Source organism: Xiphophorus couchianus, chromosome 19 (genome assembly GCF_001444195.1).
Source record: "Xiphophorus couchianus chromosome 19, X_couchianus-1.0, whole genome shotgun sequence".
Classification (NCBI taxonomy): Eukaryota; Metazoa; Chordata; class Actinopteri; order Cyprinodontiformes; family Poeciliidae; genus Xiphophorus; species Xiphophorus couchianus.
The window spans coordinates 21,269,602-21,291,657 of NC_040246.1; the positions used below are offsets into that span (position 1 = coordinate 21,269,602).

A 22,056-nucleotide genomic window follows, 5' to 3' on the forward strand; every position below is an offset into this window, starting at 1 on the left:
CCGTAAATAAAGACAAACGCGACGGCCCTCCGGCTACTTATCAAAGATCATGAGGCAGTTTAATGTGCATGACTTTAACAGGAAGTCAAATGGTTTGGATTCCTGAAATATTGAAGTTTGTCCACAGATTGGATTAAAATGTAGATGGAAAACATTCAGCTAAATAAAAAGTATTCACACCCTTTAAAGCTGCAACTTTTACAAAGAAATGTTTATTCATATCCAGTATAATATGAGACAGATAACCTGTGAAAAAACTGACAACCTCCACCTTTTCCCAACCAAGCAGAGCCAGGAGGAGGGTCTTAGCGCTGTCAATCAAGCTCATGTATGCCTGGTTTATGTGCTAATTTTTTCCCAGATTATCGGTCTCATACCATACTTTTTTTTTTCACAGATTACCTGTCTTATACCGTTACGGCATGATAATTTGAACAAACATGGAGAAAAAAAAAGACTTTTAAAATTTTTTTAAATAAAAGTTATGGCTCCCTTATTGACCCCAAATAAAATAAATAGATAATAATAATAATAATAATAAAGAAGCACAAACTTCAGTGTCGTCGCTGCTTTCCAACCCATTAAAAGTCCTCTGGTGGCAGCAGGTGGTTTGTTTCTGAAACGACTTGATTGTGTGAAAAATATATGTTGCTTATTTATAGCAAAAATATGTATAAAATAGTAACTGAAATGAAAAACCTCCAGAATGTTGAGCCTCGTTCAACTGACACTGCCCCGTTACCTAGCAACCCCAGCTAAGACCCAACCCGTTACTGAGCAACGCCAGGATAGTTCCAGCAGGTTTGGTCAGTTGGGGGCGTGGCCAGTGCTGTGTTAAACGATTAGCTCTCAGTGATCTGGTTGAGGAGCAACTTATTTAGCAACTTATCTGGATTTAAAGTGACAGAGGCCCTAAAACGGCACATTCTGGAAGGAGGTCAGTGGGCAGAATGAAAATCTCATTATTTAAAAAATGTAATGAACAGGTTTTTTTGTTCCCCCTGATCTACCCTAACCTGTTTAAGGAAGTATAACAGGTCATCTTTAAGGCTGCTGTTGCACCTGAGATTCATCTCTGTAGAATCATAAACTTCTATTCTTATTAATTATTGAATATGAACGTTACTTTTCACATTTTTACCTATAAAAGAATTCACATTCTCTTCTTCCTTCATAATTATGCCGTTTTTCATGTCGCTTTGTCTCATAAAATTCCAATAAACATATTAAAGTTTGTGGCTCAAACTTGACAAACCGTGAAAAACTTTGAGCAGCATAAATACTTACAAGGCAAAACTTAATTTCTGCTTTTGTTGACTGATTTATTAATAACATACTTAAACTGCCTTCAGGGAAGCTCCTTCATGATGCAAACAATTGACAATTTTGCTAAATTTTCCATCCATTATTTCTGCAAATGTGTAGATTCTTCGCAGCTGAGTCAGTAAATCAGCGTTTTCTTGTCCTCTGATTCTAAACACCTTGGTAGCTGTGAGTGTGTAACCTTAAAACACTTCGCTTAGGAATCTTACTCCCAGGAAAGTCTTTGTCACTGTTTTTGTAGACCATGAAGTGATTCAACTTGTAGGCCATTTTCTTAAGAGCTAAAAACAAAGATCTGGAAAAAATGTGTCACAACTTTTATCTCTTTGGATCATTTATAACCTGAATTAAAATAAGGTCTTCTGGCTAAGGGATGCGTCTGTCAGGGTGGTCCTGGTGTTTTCATAAAGACAGAGAAGCATTTTTTATTGTCATCCTGCACACTGCACCTCAGCCTCTGCAGGCCTTTAAAGTCGTACAATTTATGGTTACCTCCCCCCCTTTAATGCTCCTCTGTTGTCTCCATTATGCAACAATAACTGGAACCAGTTAGGAACATTTGGAGTACGCTGAGTTGGTGTCAAACAAGATAAAAGGGAATAAATGTCATATGGAAACGATGTAGCTGTAAAATCAACAACACAGCCTTTGCTTTCTCCTTTTTCCCCTCTTGCTATATTTTTCCCTGGGATGAGGCTCGCAGATATGACCAGCTCTCAGGAGTGGAAAATCAGGTTGAAAGGTCAAGCATATAAAGAGAAGTTTCCCCAGAGGAGTGCAGCTCTAAATTCAGCAAACTCTAAACTTGGATGCGTTTGCTGCCATGCTTGTTTCTCTTGGCTAACTGAATGCAGCCAGTAGAAAGCAAGTGACTTCATGCTCCAAAGCTGCATTAAAGCTGAAACTTATTTTTGCCAATAAGCTTTACAAAAACCCCCCAAAAAACTAAAACTGACAGCTTTGGAGAGCAGGGTGTAGTTTTCAAAACTCAACAACTGCAGGACGATAAATTGTCCCAGAAATGATTGCGATAAACAATAATATTGTCATTTCGAGACACTTTTCAACTTAAGAGTTGAAAAGAAACAGACAAAAATTTAATTTCCAAAAGAACATTCAACACTGGAAATGGAAAACATTTCAAATATCCCACATAAATAAACAACGAACCAAAACTAAAATATCTAAAATGGATTTTAAAATCTCTGTAAGCAAAATTGCATTTGAAAATATATTAATCATTCAGCTTAGACAGGAAACACACTCAAAAGGGCTAGGTGGGATTTTTGCAGCAATTTTGAACTGTATTAAAATGGGATTCAATTTAACGTTTCTTGTCCAAATAGAAATAGTCAATTTTGTCTAAATTTATCATGTAATTAATTGATTTATTGCTTATTGCGACAGGCTTGGGTATAAGGTATCGATGTGTGAAGTAACAAAAACGCAGAGAAAAGCCTCCGGCTTCAACCTGAATTCATAAAATGAAAATATTTATCTAAAGATGACAAAGATAAAGCAACATTATCATAGAGACCTAGCAGACTGGCACCCTATCGTGGAATTTAAAAGCTCTCTGTGGCGGATTACCTGCAGAAATGTGGCTCTTGACAAAAACTCTTAGAATCAATGAAATTTTCACATAATTCAGAAAGACCTTGATAGTTTGCTTCTTTCTTTCTACTATATATTTACTATATGCATATATATGTGTGTACATATATTTTACATTTAAAATCACTAAGAACTTGAGTTTGGAAGAGTAATTAATTTTGATGTGAAAATTGTTATTTCTTAGAAAATAACGCAATTTGTCAGGACAGGATCCATACATGAAAATGCATCTCTGAACTGTGACTCAAATGCTTGTTTTTTGGTTTTAAAATGATTTACTTTGAAAAACAATAAACAGTCTACCGGGGAAATATTTGTTTCATACTTTGAAGACTTTTTTTTTCTCTGACTGTTAAATGTTGTATTTCCTGTTAACATAAGCCAACATGTGTCAGTTGATCTGTGAGTCACTGCTTCAAACTCGGATCCTGACAGCCGCTCACATGTTGGACAATATCTGCAGCGTCATGATTTGAAAAGGAATCAAATTAATTCACAGCACTGCTCATGATGAAAATCAGTGATTCATTCTTCAGTTTTTTTTTGTTTTGTGAGGAATGTTTTGTCACAAACATAAAGAGAGGCCGCAACACCTCCTGCTCATCTTCACAGCTTCCTTCAGGTTTCCTCCAAACAATGAAAAGTGACTTCCTGTTGGAAAGTGTTTTTTAAACCTGAATAATTTCTCTAAAAAGAAGCTTTTAAACATACGATATGTTGGCTGCTAGGATTCTCTGAACGGGTTAGGATTCGTCTATCAGCAAAACAAAGCATGTTCTTTACTGACATTCTTTTAGCTTGATTGTCAAGCGGAACAGGCAGTAACTCTGCTGGGGTTGCTAAGTAACAGGCGGAACTCTGCTGGCATTGCTAGGTAACAGGCGGAACTCTGCTGGGGTTGCTAGGTAACAGGCAGAACTCTGCTGAGGTTGCTAGGTAACAGCCGGAACTCTGCTGGGGTTACTAGGTAACAGGCAGAACTCTGCTGGGGTTGCTAAGTAACAGGCGGAACTCTGCTGGGGTTGCTAAGTAACAGGCAGAACTCTGCTGGGTTGCTAGGTAATGAGAAAAATTCCAATTAACGATGTTTAAAAATAACTGACTGTATTATTAGAAATAAAGAAAATTAAAAAATATGTTTAAATTTAGTTACTTTTTGAAGTTTAGTGATATACAATCTTTTTTTAAGTAAACTGCTTCCTGAAGAAGGCTATACAAAATGGGAATGTTTTTCAACAGCAATATTTGTGTTTATTTTTGCTATATACGGTCACATCTAAAAATTTTTAAAAAGCTATAAATAGATTTTTATATTTTTTTATTGTTATCACAATGTTACCATAAAATATTGTGATAAATTTCTACGTCCATGTCTCTTCCTGTTTTACAGCAGTTCTCTTTCGTATGACAAGAGTTTTTAGAATTACTAATCTGCTTATTATAGCAATAAAAATGTGATTTATACATGTTTGTTTATATACTATCAATGGTTTTAGGTGTTTCTGGCTCTGACATGTGATTTGCATGATAACAAAATGCATGCATAAAACCAACATCTTCAAAAATGTTGTTTTTTCTAGAAAAACCACCAGTGCTTGAATTCTTTTTAAAGAATATTTCATTTTAAACTATTTCTAGGAATATTTAGAAAACTTTCTGGGCATTTTTCTAGCTGGATACACGTCAACATTTCAACCTTAGGAATGACTAAATAGATTTTCCTTTTTAAACTATAACCACTGATATTTTTCCGTTTAATATTGTGGTAAATCTGAGAGTTTGTAGAAATGACGATGTGGGTTAGCCTCAGGGCGGCCCTGTGCTGAGCATGACGTCCGAGTCTGACATCGTTTTGTTAAGAGCGCCACACCCTCCGGCATCTGTTACCCACTTTGCCCTTGAACTGCCTTTTATTTGTGGCTGTCACAACATTTCTATTAATTTGTGCATTTTTATAGGCTGATAAACGGTGACTAAAAGATTTGATGAGTTCAGTCTGCTTTTTTTTTTCTTTTCTCAAGTGAGAAAATGGGTCGCATTTGCTGCACAGATGCACGGCTTTTTATGGATAAAAACGCCTCTCTCCACAACTTTATCAAAAATCCAAAGATTTCAAGGCTTCAGTAATTTTTTATTTTTTATTTTTAATGGTTATGATTTGTCATATAGACATATTTTGACTCACTGTTTTCCTCTTCTGCAGCCAAAAGGTTTTCGCCGATACTACAGCTCTCCGTTGCTGAACCAGGAACAGTACGGCTGCATTAAAGAAGTCATGCCCATCGGTGAGATTCAAACATCTAATACACAGAGCTGGGAAGTAACTAGTTACATTTACTCAGTTACATGTACTTGACTAACTTTTTGAAGAAAAAAAATACTTTTAGGAGAATTTTTACTTTCTAGTTGTCCCTGCTGTAGCAAAACAATCTCCCACCTGGGATTAATAATCTGTCTGGCTATCTTGCTAGCTAGATAACTATCTACCTACTGCTAGGTATGTGAGTAGACTTTTTACCAAATACCCTTTTACTCATAAAAAGGCTACTTTTCTACTTGAGTGAAAATATGTTGAAGTAGTGCTAATGTTACTTTAGTACAAGTTTTGAATACTCTACCCACCTCTGCTTCTATGTGTTTAAACTTTGCTGTATATCTAATCACACAGATTATAGAGCTTATCTGCTGTTTAATGTTTATGGCTTTATGGAAAAACCACTTGGCTGAGATGAAAGCTTCATATTTATTTGGTCGTCAACTTATCTTGTGTTTTGCTCCAAAGCCTGTGGGAATAAGGTGGACCCAGTGTATGAAGCCCTGAGGTTTGGGACGTCGCTGGCACAAAAGGCCAAGAGGGCAAGCGGCTCAGATTCTCCACACAGAAACTCAGTAAGAACCCAATACTTGGCTTTATGTGACATCTTGAGCTTTAGGTTGTTGTCAGTTCGATTTGGGACCAGAATTGCAACATTTGTCAAATTTTTCAGCTTCTGCGGTTTGCTGAATCAAATCAAGCCCTTTAAAGGGGACAAATTATGAAAAATAAAAATTTTTGCTTCCGTTTGGAAGTACAAAAACACTTCTTTAAACAGTCCAACTGCTTAAAACAAACCAACACGCAGCTGGTTTTTGGCAATAAGTTAATGTTTTTTGGTGTCTGGAAAATGAGCTGTTCCAAAAACCACCAAAATGTAACGTCACAAATCAGCAGACCCCGTTACCTAGCAACCCAAGCTAAGTTTCAGAACATTTGGTCAGTTGGTTTTACCACTGTATGTGCTGTACAATGGCTGCTGGGAAAGAGAAACAGTGTTTTGTTGTTGACTTACCATCCAGAAACCACTTGCTGCATTCTTGTTGGTTGTGCAGGAGGTTCAATTTGCGTTTGTCCTCGCCTGAGGGGGCGCTGCACCAAGAAACACTGAAGGAAACAATACAAAAACCTCTGCAGAAGCCACTGAGCCCAACTTCCTGTTTCACAAAACGTGAACAAAAATGGAGTGTCAGATTTTAGCGGCGGGAGGATTTTTTTTTTTTGAGTTTGGCCAAAGACCACAAACAATTTCTCCTGCAAGCGCTAGGCTAGCGCGTTTGTTTTCGTAGTATTTACCCAGAATGCCCTGCGTTGTTGTCCACTTTCTGCTTTTGGAGCGGTCTCCAGTCTGCTTATGCATTCAAACCACACCAGATTCACTTCAACCAAACCCAGACTCAGAGTTCGCTTTTTTTGAAGTTCCATTACGCATTCACACCTCCACAAACGAACCAAACTTTCTAGACAAACAAACTGGAGTTAGTTTGTAGTGGACTAAACAGAGCTGGTGTGAATGAACCATTACTTTTGTTTGGGCTTCATGTAAATTTTGCAGACATGATAGTTTAGATAGATCTGTATGCTGCAGAGCTGCAAACACTACCAATAAAGGCAGTGTGGCCCAGGCGGGCTTGCTGGAAGATGTCACTGCGAACAGCGGTGTCACCGCTCCCAAGATGAATCAGACTGATTTGCAGCTGCATGCAGAATCTGCTCTCATGCCGTATACATCGTAATGTAAGGAGAACCGAATCTGGACGCGTGCCTCTGGATGATGACATCTGAATGCTGCTGGGTTTCAGCCGTCATCTGCTGTCCTGTGCAGCTGTTAGAGATGCGGGGGTGTGTGTGTGTGTGTGTGTGTGTGTGTGTGTGTGTGTGTGTGGGTGCGCGTGTGGAGACTTTAGAGACAATGTGTTCTCAGCAGGAGCCTGATAATAGCTTCCAAATGCAGACTAGGAAACGGCACGTTTACTCCCATCTGCAGTTCAGCACAGAAAATAGATTCATTTTAGCAAACTTAGTGCTCTGAAACTTAACTTGTTTAGTTATTGTGCTTTGTTAAAGTATTCACACCCCTTTGCTTATTTTATGTTTTGTTACATCGCAACTAAAAACCCTTCAATTATTTTGATAGATTGCATTCAGTAGAACACCCAGCAGACATAATTGTAACATTGAAGAAAGGTAATTTTTTTGTTAGTTTTGCACAATTAAATATCTGAAAAGTGTGGTGTAATTATACTGATTCACTTAAGTATAATCTAGTCCATCTAACTGCCTTCAGAAGTTGCCTAATGTCAGGATTTTGGCGACCGGTTTTACGTCTGTCTTCAATTACTTTTTTGTCACAGCTTTTGATTGAAGTTGTGAATATTTTTAAGTTCTCTCATGGTGACTTTCCAGCCATTCTTGCATGTCAAGTAATTGAAAAGTGTTTGTTAAACAACGTGTATTTAGTGCTTAACAGCTTTCTGGCACTTTTTGTTATAAATTAGGCAGTCGCTAACTAAAATGCTAACTGCACTAACGCTAAATCAGTGCACTAAAAGAGTATTTAGAAGAAGCTAATGCTAGCGCGCTAAATTCAACCATGTTGATACTATTTGTTAACATGTGTTGCTTTGTCGCCATCTACAGTGTCATATTTGTTAGTGCATGAAAATAAACATTATAAGTGCTTGAATTTCTAAGAGTCAAGAACCAAAACTTAAACACAGATGTCTAATTTTATTTTACAAAACAGTCAAGTAAATTAGAGCTTTAAAATTTATCTGGAAAAATTTACTTAGGTGAAGTTGGGTGCACTAATTGTGTTCAAAGTTAGCAAAAATGCTAAAGCGTTAAGCTAAAAATTAGCTCTGAATTAGCAAAGTCGCAGATTAGCATACTAGCATAAATGTGGCCACCACTGACTTTGGTGAACTAACTGGCACGTATTTTATCCATATTTAATGGCAAATGTAGCGAAAATAAGGCTCTGCTGTTGTTTAGGTTGTTTTAGATAGAAAATAAAATAAAAAGTAGCAGTAAATTTCTACCAAAAATCTCTGAAATTTTGAGATTTACCTAAAATTTTATAGAAATTTCTGAGCTTGAAAAGATGGAAATTTACTAGTAAAAACTCAGAAATATTTTAGGAAAACTTTTGACTTTTAGGAACCTTTCTAGAAAATTTCTGAAATTACTCTAAAGAATTCTGGAAAAAAAAAATTTTCTCATAAATTTTCAAATTTTGGAGCTCAGAAATGTATAATTTTTTACCTATAAAATTTCTGAGATTGATCTCAAAATTTTAGTTTTTTGGCAAAAATTAACTTTTTTTTCTGTTATACCTACGAACGGCGTTATATGCTGTCGTGAAATCAGAATCCGTAAATAATTTATTATCTTAAAAAAAAATCGATAATCAGAATAGAAATTATCTAGAGCCTTTTAATTAATATTTTGATTAATTTAATGCTTTTTGCATCAAGCTTATTTAATTATTCTCTATAAAACAAATCCATGAATTGGCCACAATTTAAACTCATTGGTATGTTAGAGTGGCCCAGTCAAAGTCCAGAACTAAATCAAGAATCTGTGGCAGCACTTAAGAATGTCATCATGTCAGTACCAATGTATGCTTTAAATATCTGAGCTTTACTTGTCAGAAATGTTACAAATAAATCCCAACCAATGATTGTTGACTGCTAGCTGATCAGTTTCTGTATTGATTAATTGCTTGTAGGCCAGCGATCTGGATAACGTCCCAGAGGAGGTCGTGGCTCACAACAGTAGGCAGGAGTTGTCGAGAAAACACAGCGATGACGGTGAGTACCTGTTCCAGGAACTTGTTTTCTTGCAGTTTTCCACTCTGCTGAAAGTTCAGATTTCTGCAGAGAGTCACTTTTCTGTTTGTTTTCTTAGTTTTCACAGTTATGCAGAACGGAGCTGAGTGTTTGTACCTGCCAGAGAGAAAGGCCGATGACTTACCGGTGAGAAATTACTGCCTAAAAAATATTTTTCAGCTCTTTATCTGAAAACCTCTTCATCTACTTTATGGTTTTATGAGAATTTACACTTGGCCAATAATCTTTCCTCCCCCAGCTGTAATTCTCTGCTCAATTTCCCCGGGAAAATTCAGTTTTCATCCGTCTACGTATAACAAATCAAACCCAAACTGATGTGACTGTTTCCCTGTGGCAGTGCAGACAAACCTTGACCTTTAAACCTTCGATCTGCTGCCATTTTCTGTGCTGCTGCTGCTGCTGCTGTGCTTGGATTCAGTGCTGATGTTGCGAAATTCATGCTGCAGAAAGGAAAAAGGTTAAACCTCTGCGAATCACCTCCTGCAGCTCAGCGATGAATATTTCATGGAGCGGTTTCATTAGCCTTCATCCTCTCTATCATCTTCTTCAGGAGGAAATTCTGTTACAGTTTTAAAGTATGTAACTTTTATGAAAAATACTTTTTCATGATTTTTGTTGAAAAGTCACAGATAATTTGTGAAAAAATCGAGCTGCTCTGCCTTTTTCCAGTGCTGTCTAGAAACAACCAATTAGAGCTATCTATAAATTTTGCCACTTCTGCCGGGTTGAATAGAAATACTAATCACATTTTTATTTGTAAAAATTAACTTTATATACCTTGTATTGTCATAGTTGACCTATAAACACTGCTTGGTCTTTCACATGAAGTCCCAATTAAAACACTGAAAGTTGTGGTTTTAAGGTGATAAAATGTGAAAAGGTTTTGGTTGGAGCTCCGTGTTGTGCAATGCGCCGCTCCAGCGGTCGTCCGTTACCGGAGGTGGCTGGAAGTTCAGAGCGGGCCCATCAGACTGGAGCGGGCCCATCAGACTGGAGCGGGCCAGATGGCAGCGGGCGGTTTGTCAGCTGACAGGTCCATTAGCTCAGGCTGGCGGACCGACAGATGGAGGCTCTGCAGGGTAACGAGCCCAGAAAACGTCTGGAAAACCCATTCTTCACCAGAGGAGAGCCGTCCATGCAGGATTGGTTTTCTCTTCATCAATGGTGGATTTTGCTGAAATCAGCTTTTCTTAGCAAATATTACACATATTTCCACTGAAAAAGGTAAATAAATACGTAAACATTGGTAGTTAAGGTGGTAGCATTCAAATCCAGAACCAAAAATATAATTTCATAAAGTGTAGCACTAACCAGTCATTAGATTTTGATCTTTGACCTACAAAAACTCTTTGCTGTCATGGCAACGTCAGCTGCATTTTATTATCAAGCCGATTTATTATCAGGTTAGCAACCAGTACAGTTTATATTTCCCCTAAAAAGGTAAACAAAATGCATAATCATTAGTAATTATGGTGATAATAGACAAATCCATAATCAAAAATCAGATTTCAGATAAGTGTAAGGCTAAACAGCCATTGACCTTTCACCTACAAAGACTCTTCACTGTCATGGCAACTTGAGAAGGATTTTATTATTTAGCAAAAATAAAGTATCTTTTGGAAGATAATGACACTCCATTATGACATAGTAATAATAATTTGCATGTAGTTTAATTTTTTATTAAAAGACATTTAAACTGAGATTAAAATGTTCGTACAGAGCAACTAAACCTCAAATCAACCTTTTTTTCAGATAAATTGTCTAAATGGAACATTAAAAATGCAGTATATAACTTTTACTCTAAAAACAAAGTATTTTTACATATTTATTAAAACTGTCACCATGTCAGTTTATTATGAGATGATTGACAGCGCCAAGACCCGCCTCCTGGCTCTGATTGGTTGTTTGTAGTTAGCAATGGGAGAAGGCGGAGTAGCTACATTTTTTCCCAGATTATCTGTTTCATATACTGTCACAACATGGTGACAGTTTCAACAAATATATATAAAAATATTCTTTATAAAAGTTACATACTGCTCCTCATGTTTCTGTGCATATTTTGAGTTTTCCCCCTCTGATTATTTTTATTATTTAGCAAAAATAAATATTTTAGTAATCCTAATTGACCCAAAACAGCAAACATTTAGTGTGATTTCATGTCAAACAATGAAAAAATGTACATTTTCTTTTTTGTGCTGAATATAAACTTTTTGTTTCAACTGTATATTTAAAAATACTCTGACTTTAGCTGGATTTCTGTATTTGATTCGCTCCAGAACAGTTAATCTGATTTTAATTGTACCACAGAAGTGGTGTTGTGGTCTTGGCGGCTCTGTAATGGATGCCCGTATCAAGGTTTGGACCCCGAGGCCGTCGAGGCCGTTTACCTGCCACCTTCAACTCGACACACCTGTGGAGCCATTTCACTTTATTATAACCGTCTCTTGCTGTCCAGCAGGAGAAAAAGACAATGAAATTCCCTAAAAGCTGTCATTTTTTAAATTATTTTTTTCCTGCTGTTGCTATGCAGATTGAGTTTCCATGTTGATGAGTTGCGGAAACACGGCAACCCTCTGAAAACCCGATTCTTCCTCTTTTTACTTTTATCAATGATTTGAAGAGAAACTGAGCAGAAACAAATTACTTTCCCAAACCTGCAAGAGTAACTTAAGTATTCTACACGTCTTTTCTATTTTGGTAAATTTTTAAGTGGAGAATTCAAAAAGTATTGTATTGTGGTTATGTTTACATAGATTGGGTAATGAATACTCGACAGAAGATACCATTTAAGAAATGTTTTCAACCAAATGACTGGTGTTTTCTTCAGACGTTTGCTGACGCCATCTTACGGACTAGCATTCGTGTATGGAGAGCCGTAATTTGCCGACAGCTGATGTGAACGGCTTGTTTGGGTGGAAAAAAACAATTCACATCCATCCAAAAGGCTAATAAATTAATAAACACAAAATTGAAGAAATATATAATTTCAATATGTTTTATAAATGCACAATGAAGTTTAAGTTATAGTTTTTCCCTATTAATCACCTTTTTTATATATTTCAGTTAACGATAATGTTTTCTCGCTTTCAGCGAGGTAACTAAAACTAATGTTGTTTCTTTAGTTTTAGTTATTTCATTAGTTTTAGTTACCTATAATAACCATAATTTATACACATTGAATAGAAAAAGTTGTTTGTTCTCACTTTCTGACATTAAATCGGACTAAATATTTCCTATTTTGGGGTCAGTTACTGTTACTAAAATTATTTATATTTCATAAATGTGAAGAATAAGATATTTATAATGGCCACTCCAATATGGAAAGCTGTTTCATTCGAAATTAAATATATATATATATTCCATCATAAAACAAAAAATGGCTATATTTGAAAAATATATTTTTATGTAAAACAAATTTAAGCACAATTTATTGGAAAAGAAAATAAAACCACCAAAATATATGCTTTTTAGGCACTACCAGACCTCCATATATTGTCTTTCTGACAAAGGTCACTGATGTTGTGTTTTTTAATATGGTGTATGTAAATATTTGGCTTCAGCCGTGTTTCTGTTCTGTTTAGATGGATCAGATCCAGCTGCAGAACGATCCGCTCAAGCTCAACATGTTGGTGGCCTTGTACGATTTCAGCACCCAGGAGAGCCATGACCTGGAGATGAGGTCCGCTTGCACACACACACACACACACACATGCACATACACACGCCTACACACACACACACACACATGCAGAGAGACAGAGTTATGGCAAACAGCTCAGCATCCACCAGAACAGCACCTTTCCAGGCCTGCGGGTGAAACGCTGCTGACTGATTGACTCTGACGTCTCCTCATTGATTTTCTTTGTTGTTGAAAATGTGAAATAAAGAAAAAGGCTGAGGCCCGCTGTGCACAGCGGTCTCACCTCTCCAGATCCAACAATTCAACTTGGCAAAGAAACCAGATTTAAGTTTTCATCTGTTCTCCTTCTCACATATTGTAGTTTCAGTTTGGAGAATTACTCGATTAATCAGGGGAAGACATTTTTCCATCAATTAGAGCTCAAAATCTGATCTTTTTTTTCATGAATGGCTCTCAGTAGCTGGTAAAATCCTAAAAAATCTGATTTTTTCCCTCTTCTTTATGTGTATTAAAGCTAATACCTCCTTTTAAATTCTTTTCTCGTATAAGAAAATAAACATTTCATTGCCTAAAATACAATAACTTATCGTTCCTTTAGTGTTTGCTTTATCATTTATTGCAAAGGATTCATCTGCTGCTAAAAAAATACAAACATACATTTGAAAAGTTCATCACTTTCTTAATTTATCAATAAACTGTAGGGATTTTTTACAAATAATTTGAACCAGGTGAAGCTAAAACTGTGATTTTTGTAAAATTTTAGCTTAAATACTTCTCTGTTTTTTGAGTAAATGACCTTTTTTGAGTCCGTATACTCCAGTTAATGATTAATCGATTACAAAATTAGTTGATGATTATTTCAATAATCAATTAATCACCATTAATTGTTTCAGCCCTATATTACTTCTGCATTTCCCTCTGTTCTTGCACTCTATTATTTTTTAACCCTGATTTGTAACATAACTTACAGCAGTAAAATGTTTATATTTATAAATGAGGCAAATGATCCTCAGATGTGCAGAGTGAACTCATTAGCGATACCTGATGGAGAAATGGTATTAAGTATTAATATCCAATCAGTCTTTTTTATATCTAACCTGAATGAGATGAATGATGCCAGGATCTTCCATTAAGAGCTCCCATCAGGGTGTTTCACTAAGATGGACTGCACCGTGTTTGAAACCTAATACAAAGATGATTTATTGCCATTAAACTGACAAAGTGTTGCATATTTCAGGCCAGAACAGAAGTAGATGCTGCTATAATTTAGGATGTGAAAGAAAGACGAATGAAAGATAAATCAGAGGAAAATGAGCTTTCTAAAGTAATTCTTATGTAATGTGAATAGCATTTAGATTTTCTATTAGAACAAAATCAGACATAATTATGAAGAAAATAATTTTTAATAGGTTTTTAATTTATTTGTCTTCAGTTTCCTCTCCATCAAATCTGACTGAGCTTGAGTTGTTTTGCAAATAAAAATAGTCAAAAGCTTCAGCATCTAGATGTGACAAGTTGGTAGAAACATTCCCTGTAACTGTACTGACGGAGGTCAGAACGATTAATCACGATTAATCGGTCATTGAAATAATCTTCAACTAATTTAGTAACCGACTAATCGTTAACTGGACTATACATACTCAAAAACCAACACAGTCAGAGCAGTGATTAAGCCACAACTGAACAAAAATTTAAACATTTTTATATTTTAGATGAAAGATCTTTTTTATCAGTAATTATTTTTTACCCAGAACTCTTCAAGGGATAAATTTAGCTTCACCTGGTTTGGCTTTTCTAAAGAAAGTCTCATATTAAGCACCTTTTGTTATCCAGTCATTAATTAGTTAATTGAAAAAATGCACGAACAGATTAATTAGCCATACATTGCACTGATGTTAAGTGAAGCGAAAAAGGATTGTTAAAGTATTTTTTAGTATTTGTTTTTAGCTGTACATGCATACTTTGCTACAGATTATCAAGCATACACTGAAGGAGTGTTATGTAGCTGCATTTTAAGCAATAAATGAATGAAATTGATTTATTAATATGCATTTCTTACTTATTTTAATACCAAATTTATTTGGTAAGATTTTGTGTTTTTATGGTGTTTATTTTTGTTGGTTGTGCAGGAGGCTCCACTTCTGCTTTTCGGAGATATGTGGTTGTATAATTGGACATCTGTTTGCAGCCATTTGTATGTGCGATTGTAAACATTGAGCTGGGGGTGTGGCCAGCAGGAGATGATTTGGATTTAAAGTGACAGACGCCCTAAAACAGCGTGTAAAAACCTGAGTATTAGTGAATTATTTGTATTTTTCAGAAACATTTTTTGTTTCATTACTGGAGTTCATCTTAAAGGACTTCCTATGGAGTCCAGATGTTGTGCTCTGTCCAAGCTTTGGCTCTTTGCTCCTGATCTGCAGGATACTTTAAAATAGGCTTTCGGGAAAGATGAGTCCTTGAGCCGAAGTATCAATTTGTTTCCGGTTCTCACAGAAATCTCCTGAGGAAACTCGGATAAGATGCACTTCTCTGTTCCTCGTTTTTTCCAAGTTTTTCCTCCCGTTTAGCTCAGAAATAAATCAATGCTTTAAATGACAAACTAAAGAGTATCCCCAATCAAAAGGGTTCATTTTCATCCTGATTTAAAGTAAGAAAATTAGTTTGTTGATTAGTTTTAGCTGCCAACACAGACTCTAATTACATTATTGTCTTTTTTTCAACATGTGATGATGACACACTTTTAAATGAGAGCAAAATCCTGGAAGAAGTTCTTCCATTTTATCTTCAGGTTTTAATATTTTATACTTAATTCCCTTTTAGACTGTAACTAACTTCAGCTTTTCACATCTTCAGCCAATCATTTTATTTTTTACACACCAGCATAGTGGAAGGAAAATTATTTTCTAAATTTTACAATAAAAAAATTGTTCAACAAAGGAAATTATATACTGGAATCAGAATTAATCTGGTCGTAATATTTAATATTTTTGCTCAGTGGAGCAAAAAATTTCTTCCTCAGAGGATTACAGGAAGTAGTGGTTACACTTTGGACACCTTTTACTGTAAAAACTGAGATTTTTCTTTTACTAGAGATCAAAATCATACAGACACTGTTTATTGGGGATAAATGCTGAAACAGGACCCTCTAGTGGTTTAATATGTTTATGTGCATTTAAGAGTTTTCTTATTTACAAATATCTCTTTGTTTTCTACAGAAGAAGATTATGGTCCTAAAACAAACAAATAAATAAATACATTTCTGACTTTAATTTCAGAATTCTGATTCCATGTCAAAATTCAAATAAATAACCAAACATCCTAGTTATGTGTCAGTTATGTTGTTAGTATATTAAAATAATAACATAACTGTTTAACCCTTGATTTGTAAACTTGCACTTTAACATGTTACCAGATTAACTTAGTAGATTTAAGTTTTAAGACTAGATTTAAACAATTCTGATTCTGAGAAGAAAAGTCAGAATTATGATGAAAAATTATCAGAATTCCGAGATCAAAAAATAAAAATTCTGAGAAAAAAAAAATCTGAATTCTGCAAAGAAAAGTTAGAATTCTCAAAGAAAACAAAGTTGTCAGAAAAGAACAATAATTCTGAGAAAAAAACGAGTACTGAGATTAAAGTGAGATTATTTTCTTTTACGTTGGCCCTAATCTTCCTCCGTATTTCTCCTTACAGAGCAGGAGACAGAATATTGCTGGCAGATGATTCCAACGACGACTGGTGGAAGGTAGGTAGGAAATCAATGCTTCATTTTCCAAACTGTCGCTCTTTTTTATTTTTTTGTTCATAACAAAGATAAATACAGATCAACTTTATAATAAATCAGGGAAATTGAGCTGAAAATTCTCCAGGACTCATTAAACTCATCAGAGATGAACAAAATGGCCGAGCCGGCCTGTTTCCAGCAGAGCGTACGGAAACTCATTATGCATTTTAACATCGTCTTGCAGGCGCAGATTAAAAAGCACATCTGTCCCAGTTCAAGAGCTCTGCACACCTTCCTGATGTGTTTTGTTCGGCGTGGCCGTCTTAGACTCGCTGGCTTTAGCTTGATGGATGTCTGTCTTTTGTTTTTTAGGGGGTGATTAAGGACAGGATCGGTTATTTCCCAGCAGCCTTTGCTCATGAGCTGCAGGAGGGAGATCAGGTGTTCAGGTGCAACAGGACGTTCATCGGCTGCAAAGAGCAAGGGCAGCTCACTCTGAAGGAGGGGCAGGTACTGCAGCTAATTTATCCCACAACCATCCAGTGGGGTATTCACAAACATAGTCTACTGGAGTTTCTTCTTTTGTTCTTGTTTTAGCAGCAAAAACACAAATCATACAAAGTATATTTGGTCTAATTTCTGATGTAAACATCTTAAAATAAGGCAAAACTAACTGAGTAACGTTTTAGCTTGTTTTTAATCAATAATTCCTTAATACTGTTGAAAAAGTTCTAAATATGAGAATTAATCTACCAGTGGAACAAAGACGCATTTGGTAATATAATCTCAAGTGTAAATATTCAGACATAACTCGCCTCTAATTTCATACATTACACATGAATGCAAAGTCACAGCTCAACGTTTAAGAACCTGAGCTTCAAATTATCCGACAACTCTTCAGTTAAATTATTCTGGCACACACTTGTTCACAGAAAAGTTAATCTGGAGTCAACAGACTTTCCTCTCAGGAATCTAATCTAATCAAATTAGCATCTCAGCTGTTAGCAGATCTCAGACCAGCCTCTGTTTGCTTCCCAGGACCCGTTGTGTTGAAGACTCTGAGTACGCTTAAAGTAAACGCGCCCCAGTGGGGATAAAACCAACTCGGCAAGATGAATCTGTGACCCTCTGACTCTCTTTTCCATTCACTCAGACCCAGGGGAGAAATGCTCAGAGCAGACATGCACATTCATGTGTCCTGTCCCATTAACAGGGTCGAAGTTTAAACGAGGCCCTTCCAAAAAGGTAAACACTCGGTGTGTTTCGAGGAACAGAAAAGCTTCACGACTAAAGACAAATCCATTTGTAGTACGTTTAAAGTGACAGCTGTAAAGGAGTGAATGATCTGATTGAAATAAAATAAGATATAGAAGTTAATAAATGCAGAAAAAAAAGTAAAATTGTTTTTTCATGAGCTTGTGGGAAACTGATTTTTGTTAAAAACAGCCTGGCAGCAAAAATGATGACAGGCTATTTTTGACAGGAATTTTAAACCAAAACAGCAAACCAAAAATGAACTGATGAGCAATTACATGTTTTATTATCATGTTACACATTTCCTCTGCTTCTGTAATAATATTTAATTAAGATAGATTAATGGTGACGAATCAAATATTAAAATAATAATTTAGTAATCGATTAATGGCTAACTGGAGTACATAGACTCAAAAAAAGGCCAATTACTGAATAAAGAGCACAGAGCAGGAACTAAACCAAAACTGCGCAGAAAAATACATTTCACCTTTAAGATAAAAAACCAAAACAAAAAGGCATTCATCTGTAAACATGAACCCTCTATAGTGGCAGTTTTAGATTCATCTGATTCAAAGTTTCTTAAAAATGTCCAATTAAGTGTGCTATATAATTATTAATTGGTTAATTCAAAAGATAATCAACAGATTGCCCCTACAATGTATTGATAGAGCTTCTCATGTTTGATGCATCGTTTGCTATAAATGATCAAGCGTCCACTAAATGAAAATTATGTTGTTGCATTTTAGGCAATTAAATGTTTATTTCTTTATGAAAAAAAATGTAATTATTTCTTTAATGTATTTGTAATATTGTATAAAAAAATTCTTACGTGGTTAAGTGAATTCTTTTAATCGTCAAACTAGCGATTGATCGTTTACTAAAATAATTGTTTGTTGCAGTCTGAAAGCAGACAACTGTCACTCATTTTAAATCTGGGATAGAAAAGGTAAATTTGGCATATTGTAGTAAGAGAATAGAGCAGCTGCTGTACTCCTAAGATGTTTTTCATCCATTAATTGATGATGATTTCTCCTCTGCTGTAGATCTGTGTGAGCAGTGAGGGCGAGCGTGGCGGCTTCATCAGAGTGGCGTTTGGGAAGAAGAGAGGCTACGTTCCCTGTGACATCCTGGAAATCATCTGAGACAAAGACTCTGCGGAAGCATGACAGGGATAAAAAGTCGGACTGGATCAGCCACTGGGACGTAAGAGGTGGAGGAACCGAAGGAGCAGGAAGAGAGTCGTTCACATCGTCACAAAATGGAGTTTAATCAAGCACTGATGGGTTTGGCACCAGAAACTCAGAAAAAACTCCACCTCAGACGATCCTGCTCAAGAAGACGCTGTGACAACAAACTGCAAGGAGACAGGAAATCACTGTGTCACTGTTTTTTACTTTTAATTTATAGAGCCTGTGGCTTTTGTTTTGTTTTTCTGTAGTTTATTTAAATATAAGCTGTTGCTCATGTAAAAGAAAACAGCATAAAGTGTAAAAACATAGACAATTGCTTATTGAAATTATTTTTTACAGTTTTTATTACATAAACAGAATTCCCCTTTTACATAGTTTAGTTCCCAATGCTTTTATACTACAGGATTTTCCACATAAATGTTGCATTTGTACGGATGTAAAGAATGGTAAGTGTAGTTTTCTATGACAGAGTTACTGACCCCACAAGGCAGTACAAAAGCAAACATGTCTCTTTACAATAAGAGAATATGAGCATTTATGCTTTGATTTGTCCTAAAGGTTTATGAATTTGTTTCTTATTTATTTATGTTTCTACTCATTTGAGCTCTCTTCTTAACATCAAACAAAACCTTATTTTTATTCTATAATGACTCTGAAACAGTAAAACTGAAAGATAAAGATGAGAATGAGTCCTTAAATCCAAAACGTATTTTATGAAGTGACCCTCACTGTGTTCAAATTAATCAGAAACAGTTACATTGTTACATTTTTCACATTGTAATAGATTCAGTGAGATCCCGGACGAGCCCCCAAAATTATTACGCCAAAATTCCCTTTTCACATAGAAACCCTTAGCTTACCTAATTTTGAGTATTTAATTTAATATACAAAGGCATTTTTATCATAAAGTATGAAGAACAGACTTAAATACTGCCTAATTAGATCAAATAAGAGTCAAATGAACAGAGCTAACTGGTCCAGAACCTGGTAGCAGGTAGCTAGTAATAATTAAAATAAAGAAGTTGTACACAGACATCCAGGTTAATTCAGCCAATGTAAACTGGTAAATAATTGCATTTCACTAATAGTAACACAACTCAAACAGTGAAACTCATTCTAAATTTAATTACTGCATGTTAGCTAAACTACAGATTTTATTGAGACATAAACTACTGCCAGTCTTCTGGCATTTTGTCAATAATTTAGGATGATTGGAGGCAAAATGACAAGCAAGAAAACTGATTCGGTCTTTGCATGAATCTGCAACAACCCATGGATTTTAACGTAAACAACGCAGTACCCTGCAGGGCATTTTTACGTAGCCTATTGACAGAAATCAAAATGTAGTTTTACATGCTCTCAGTATGACCTTGTAAAAGACCAAAAATGAAGGATTTATCTACATATTTAAAGACTGCATCTAGACTGCTAGAAGAAATAAAGATTTAACATAAAACAACCAAAATCCAAGAATACAAGATGTTCAAGACCTCCAGTCTCTATTATGAAAGTAAAAAACTGTAACCTAAAGTAAATATCCAGTGTAATGTCTTCCAGTATCTTTATCCTATCATCTGCCACTTTATTTGGTAGGTTGTAAACATTTTCTACATGACTCATTTTTAATTTCAAGTTGCAGTTTATTGTGGTTTTTTTGTTATTTTTCCTCAAAAATTTAAGTTATCTAAACTATAAAGCTGTGAAAAGTTATTGCCTCTTACAGCCTTTATTTCTCATTTTGTCTTTCAATTTTTTATTATCATCAAGTAAATAAAAAAACATCATCTAAGCTAGCCTGATTAAATACAAGCAAAATATGCTTTAAACAAAGACTTCATTTGAGGGAAAAATCCTATCCAAACCAAAATAAACATTATGCAATAATTACTGACAGACCAGTAGAATCAAGATATCCCAAATGTAGCCTGAAAATATAATGGTCACGATTTAGTAACGAGACAAAAGATGTGCTAAATAAATCTCCTGACAATATAACTGCACAATTCGACATTTCAAAAATAAATTTGCTTAATGGAAACACTGCAATTAAAAAAAAAAAAACTATAATTTTTTAATAAAAAGTTTTGGAGCCAGGATTAGGTGTTTTGTTTCTTTGGGGGTTTTTTGTTTGTTTTGTTTTTGGCCGTATCGTAATTGTTTTATTTTGCAAAATTGCAATGGACACACCTTTTCTGCGTCACACAAGACGCATGATCAAAAACTGAATGTTACTACTGGTGGAAACAACGAAGAGGAAGATGACAGGGAGTGGTTGGAGATGCATGATTTTGACATTTGAAAAGCTGAAAATTTTCTAGTAAACTTAAATTTTGAGATTAATCACAAATTTAAAAAAAAACAACTTGAAATTTCTGAGTTTCAGAAGTAAAAATAAATGTGACTTTTGGACATTTCAAAAGTCGAAAATTCATTATTTTTGAAACTCAGAAATTTCCTTGTTTTCTGTAGAACATTTCTGAGATTAATCTCAAAATTTATTTTTTCTAGCAAATTTTTTGCTTTTCAAACAGAAATTTCCAAGTGTTTTCTATGAAATTCCTGAGATTTTTTTTGGCGGAAATGTATTCCATTTTTTCTATTTACAATGGCCTCAATACGCTGCCATAGTAACACTGACATTTAGCCTTATGTCTGACAAATCGCTGCCGTTAGTTTTTAAAACAGTGCTATGTTGGTGCTCTTATTTTGAAATGCAACCGGATGTTCGGTTAAGAGAGGCGGGAAGAGAAGTCATGGAGATGCCGCTAATGGCGGACTAGCCTGCCGTTATTATATCTTAGTGCGTAATAAATCACCTTGTACAATCGGTTACAACTGCTGGCTGGTGAAACTGAAAAAATAAATTAAAATCCGATGACAGAGAAGTAAGCCAGCGATATTCATCCATCCATTTATCCATTTTCTTACACCCTCGTCCCTAGTGGGGTCGGGAGCTGCTGGTGCCTCTCCAGCTAACGTTCCGGACCAGAGGCGGGGTCACCCGGACAGGTCGCCAGGCTGTCACAGGCCAGCAATATTAAAAACAACAAAAGTAAAATGATCGACATTTCATCCTGGGTCTGGTTTTCCCTTCGGGATTTCCGCAATGTTTATGGGGCAAAACTTTTCCACAAGGTCAAGT

General features: G+C 35.6%; 1 protein-coding gene across 5 annotated transcripts in view; it reads left to right on the forward strand.

Moving 5' to 3' along the window:
* stac (SH3 and cysteine rich domain) overlaps positions 1-20,962 on the forward strand; it is a 34,224-nt gene extending 13,262 nt beyond the window's left edge. For 3 of the 5 annotated variants that reach the window (XM_028001443.1, XM_028001444.1, XM_028001447.1), the window contains 8 exons: positions 5,141-5,222; positions 5,720-5,826; positions 8,982-9,063; positions 9,161-9,228; positions 12,684-12,781; positions 16,440-16,491; positions 16,843-16,980; positions 18,768-20,962. In XM_028001443.1, the coding sequence (XP_027857244.1) occupies positions 5,141-5,222; positions 5,720-5,826; positions 8,982-9,063; positions 9,161-9,228; positions 12,684-12,781; positions 16,440-16,491; positions 16,843-16,980; positions 18,768-18,866 (726 nt within the window). In that variant the 3' untranslated portion in view covers positions 18,867-20,962. Of the gene's footprint in view, positions 1-5,140; positions 5,223-5,719; positions 5,827-8,981; positions 9,064-9,160; positions 9,229-12,683; positions 12,782-16,439; positions 16,492-16,842; positions 16,981-17,508; positions 17,716-18,767 lie in introns of those variants that run through there. The other 2 variants (XM_028001445.1, XM_028001446.1) reach the window with 2 other exon arrangements.
* The last annotated feature ends 1,094 nt before the right edge of the window (positions 20,963-22,056 follow it).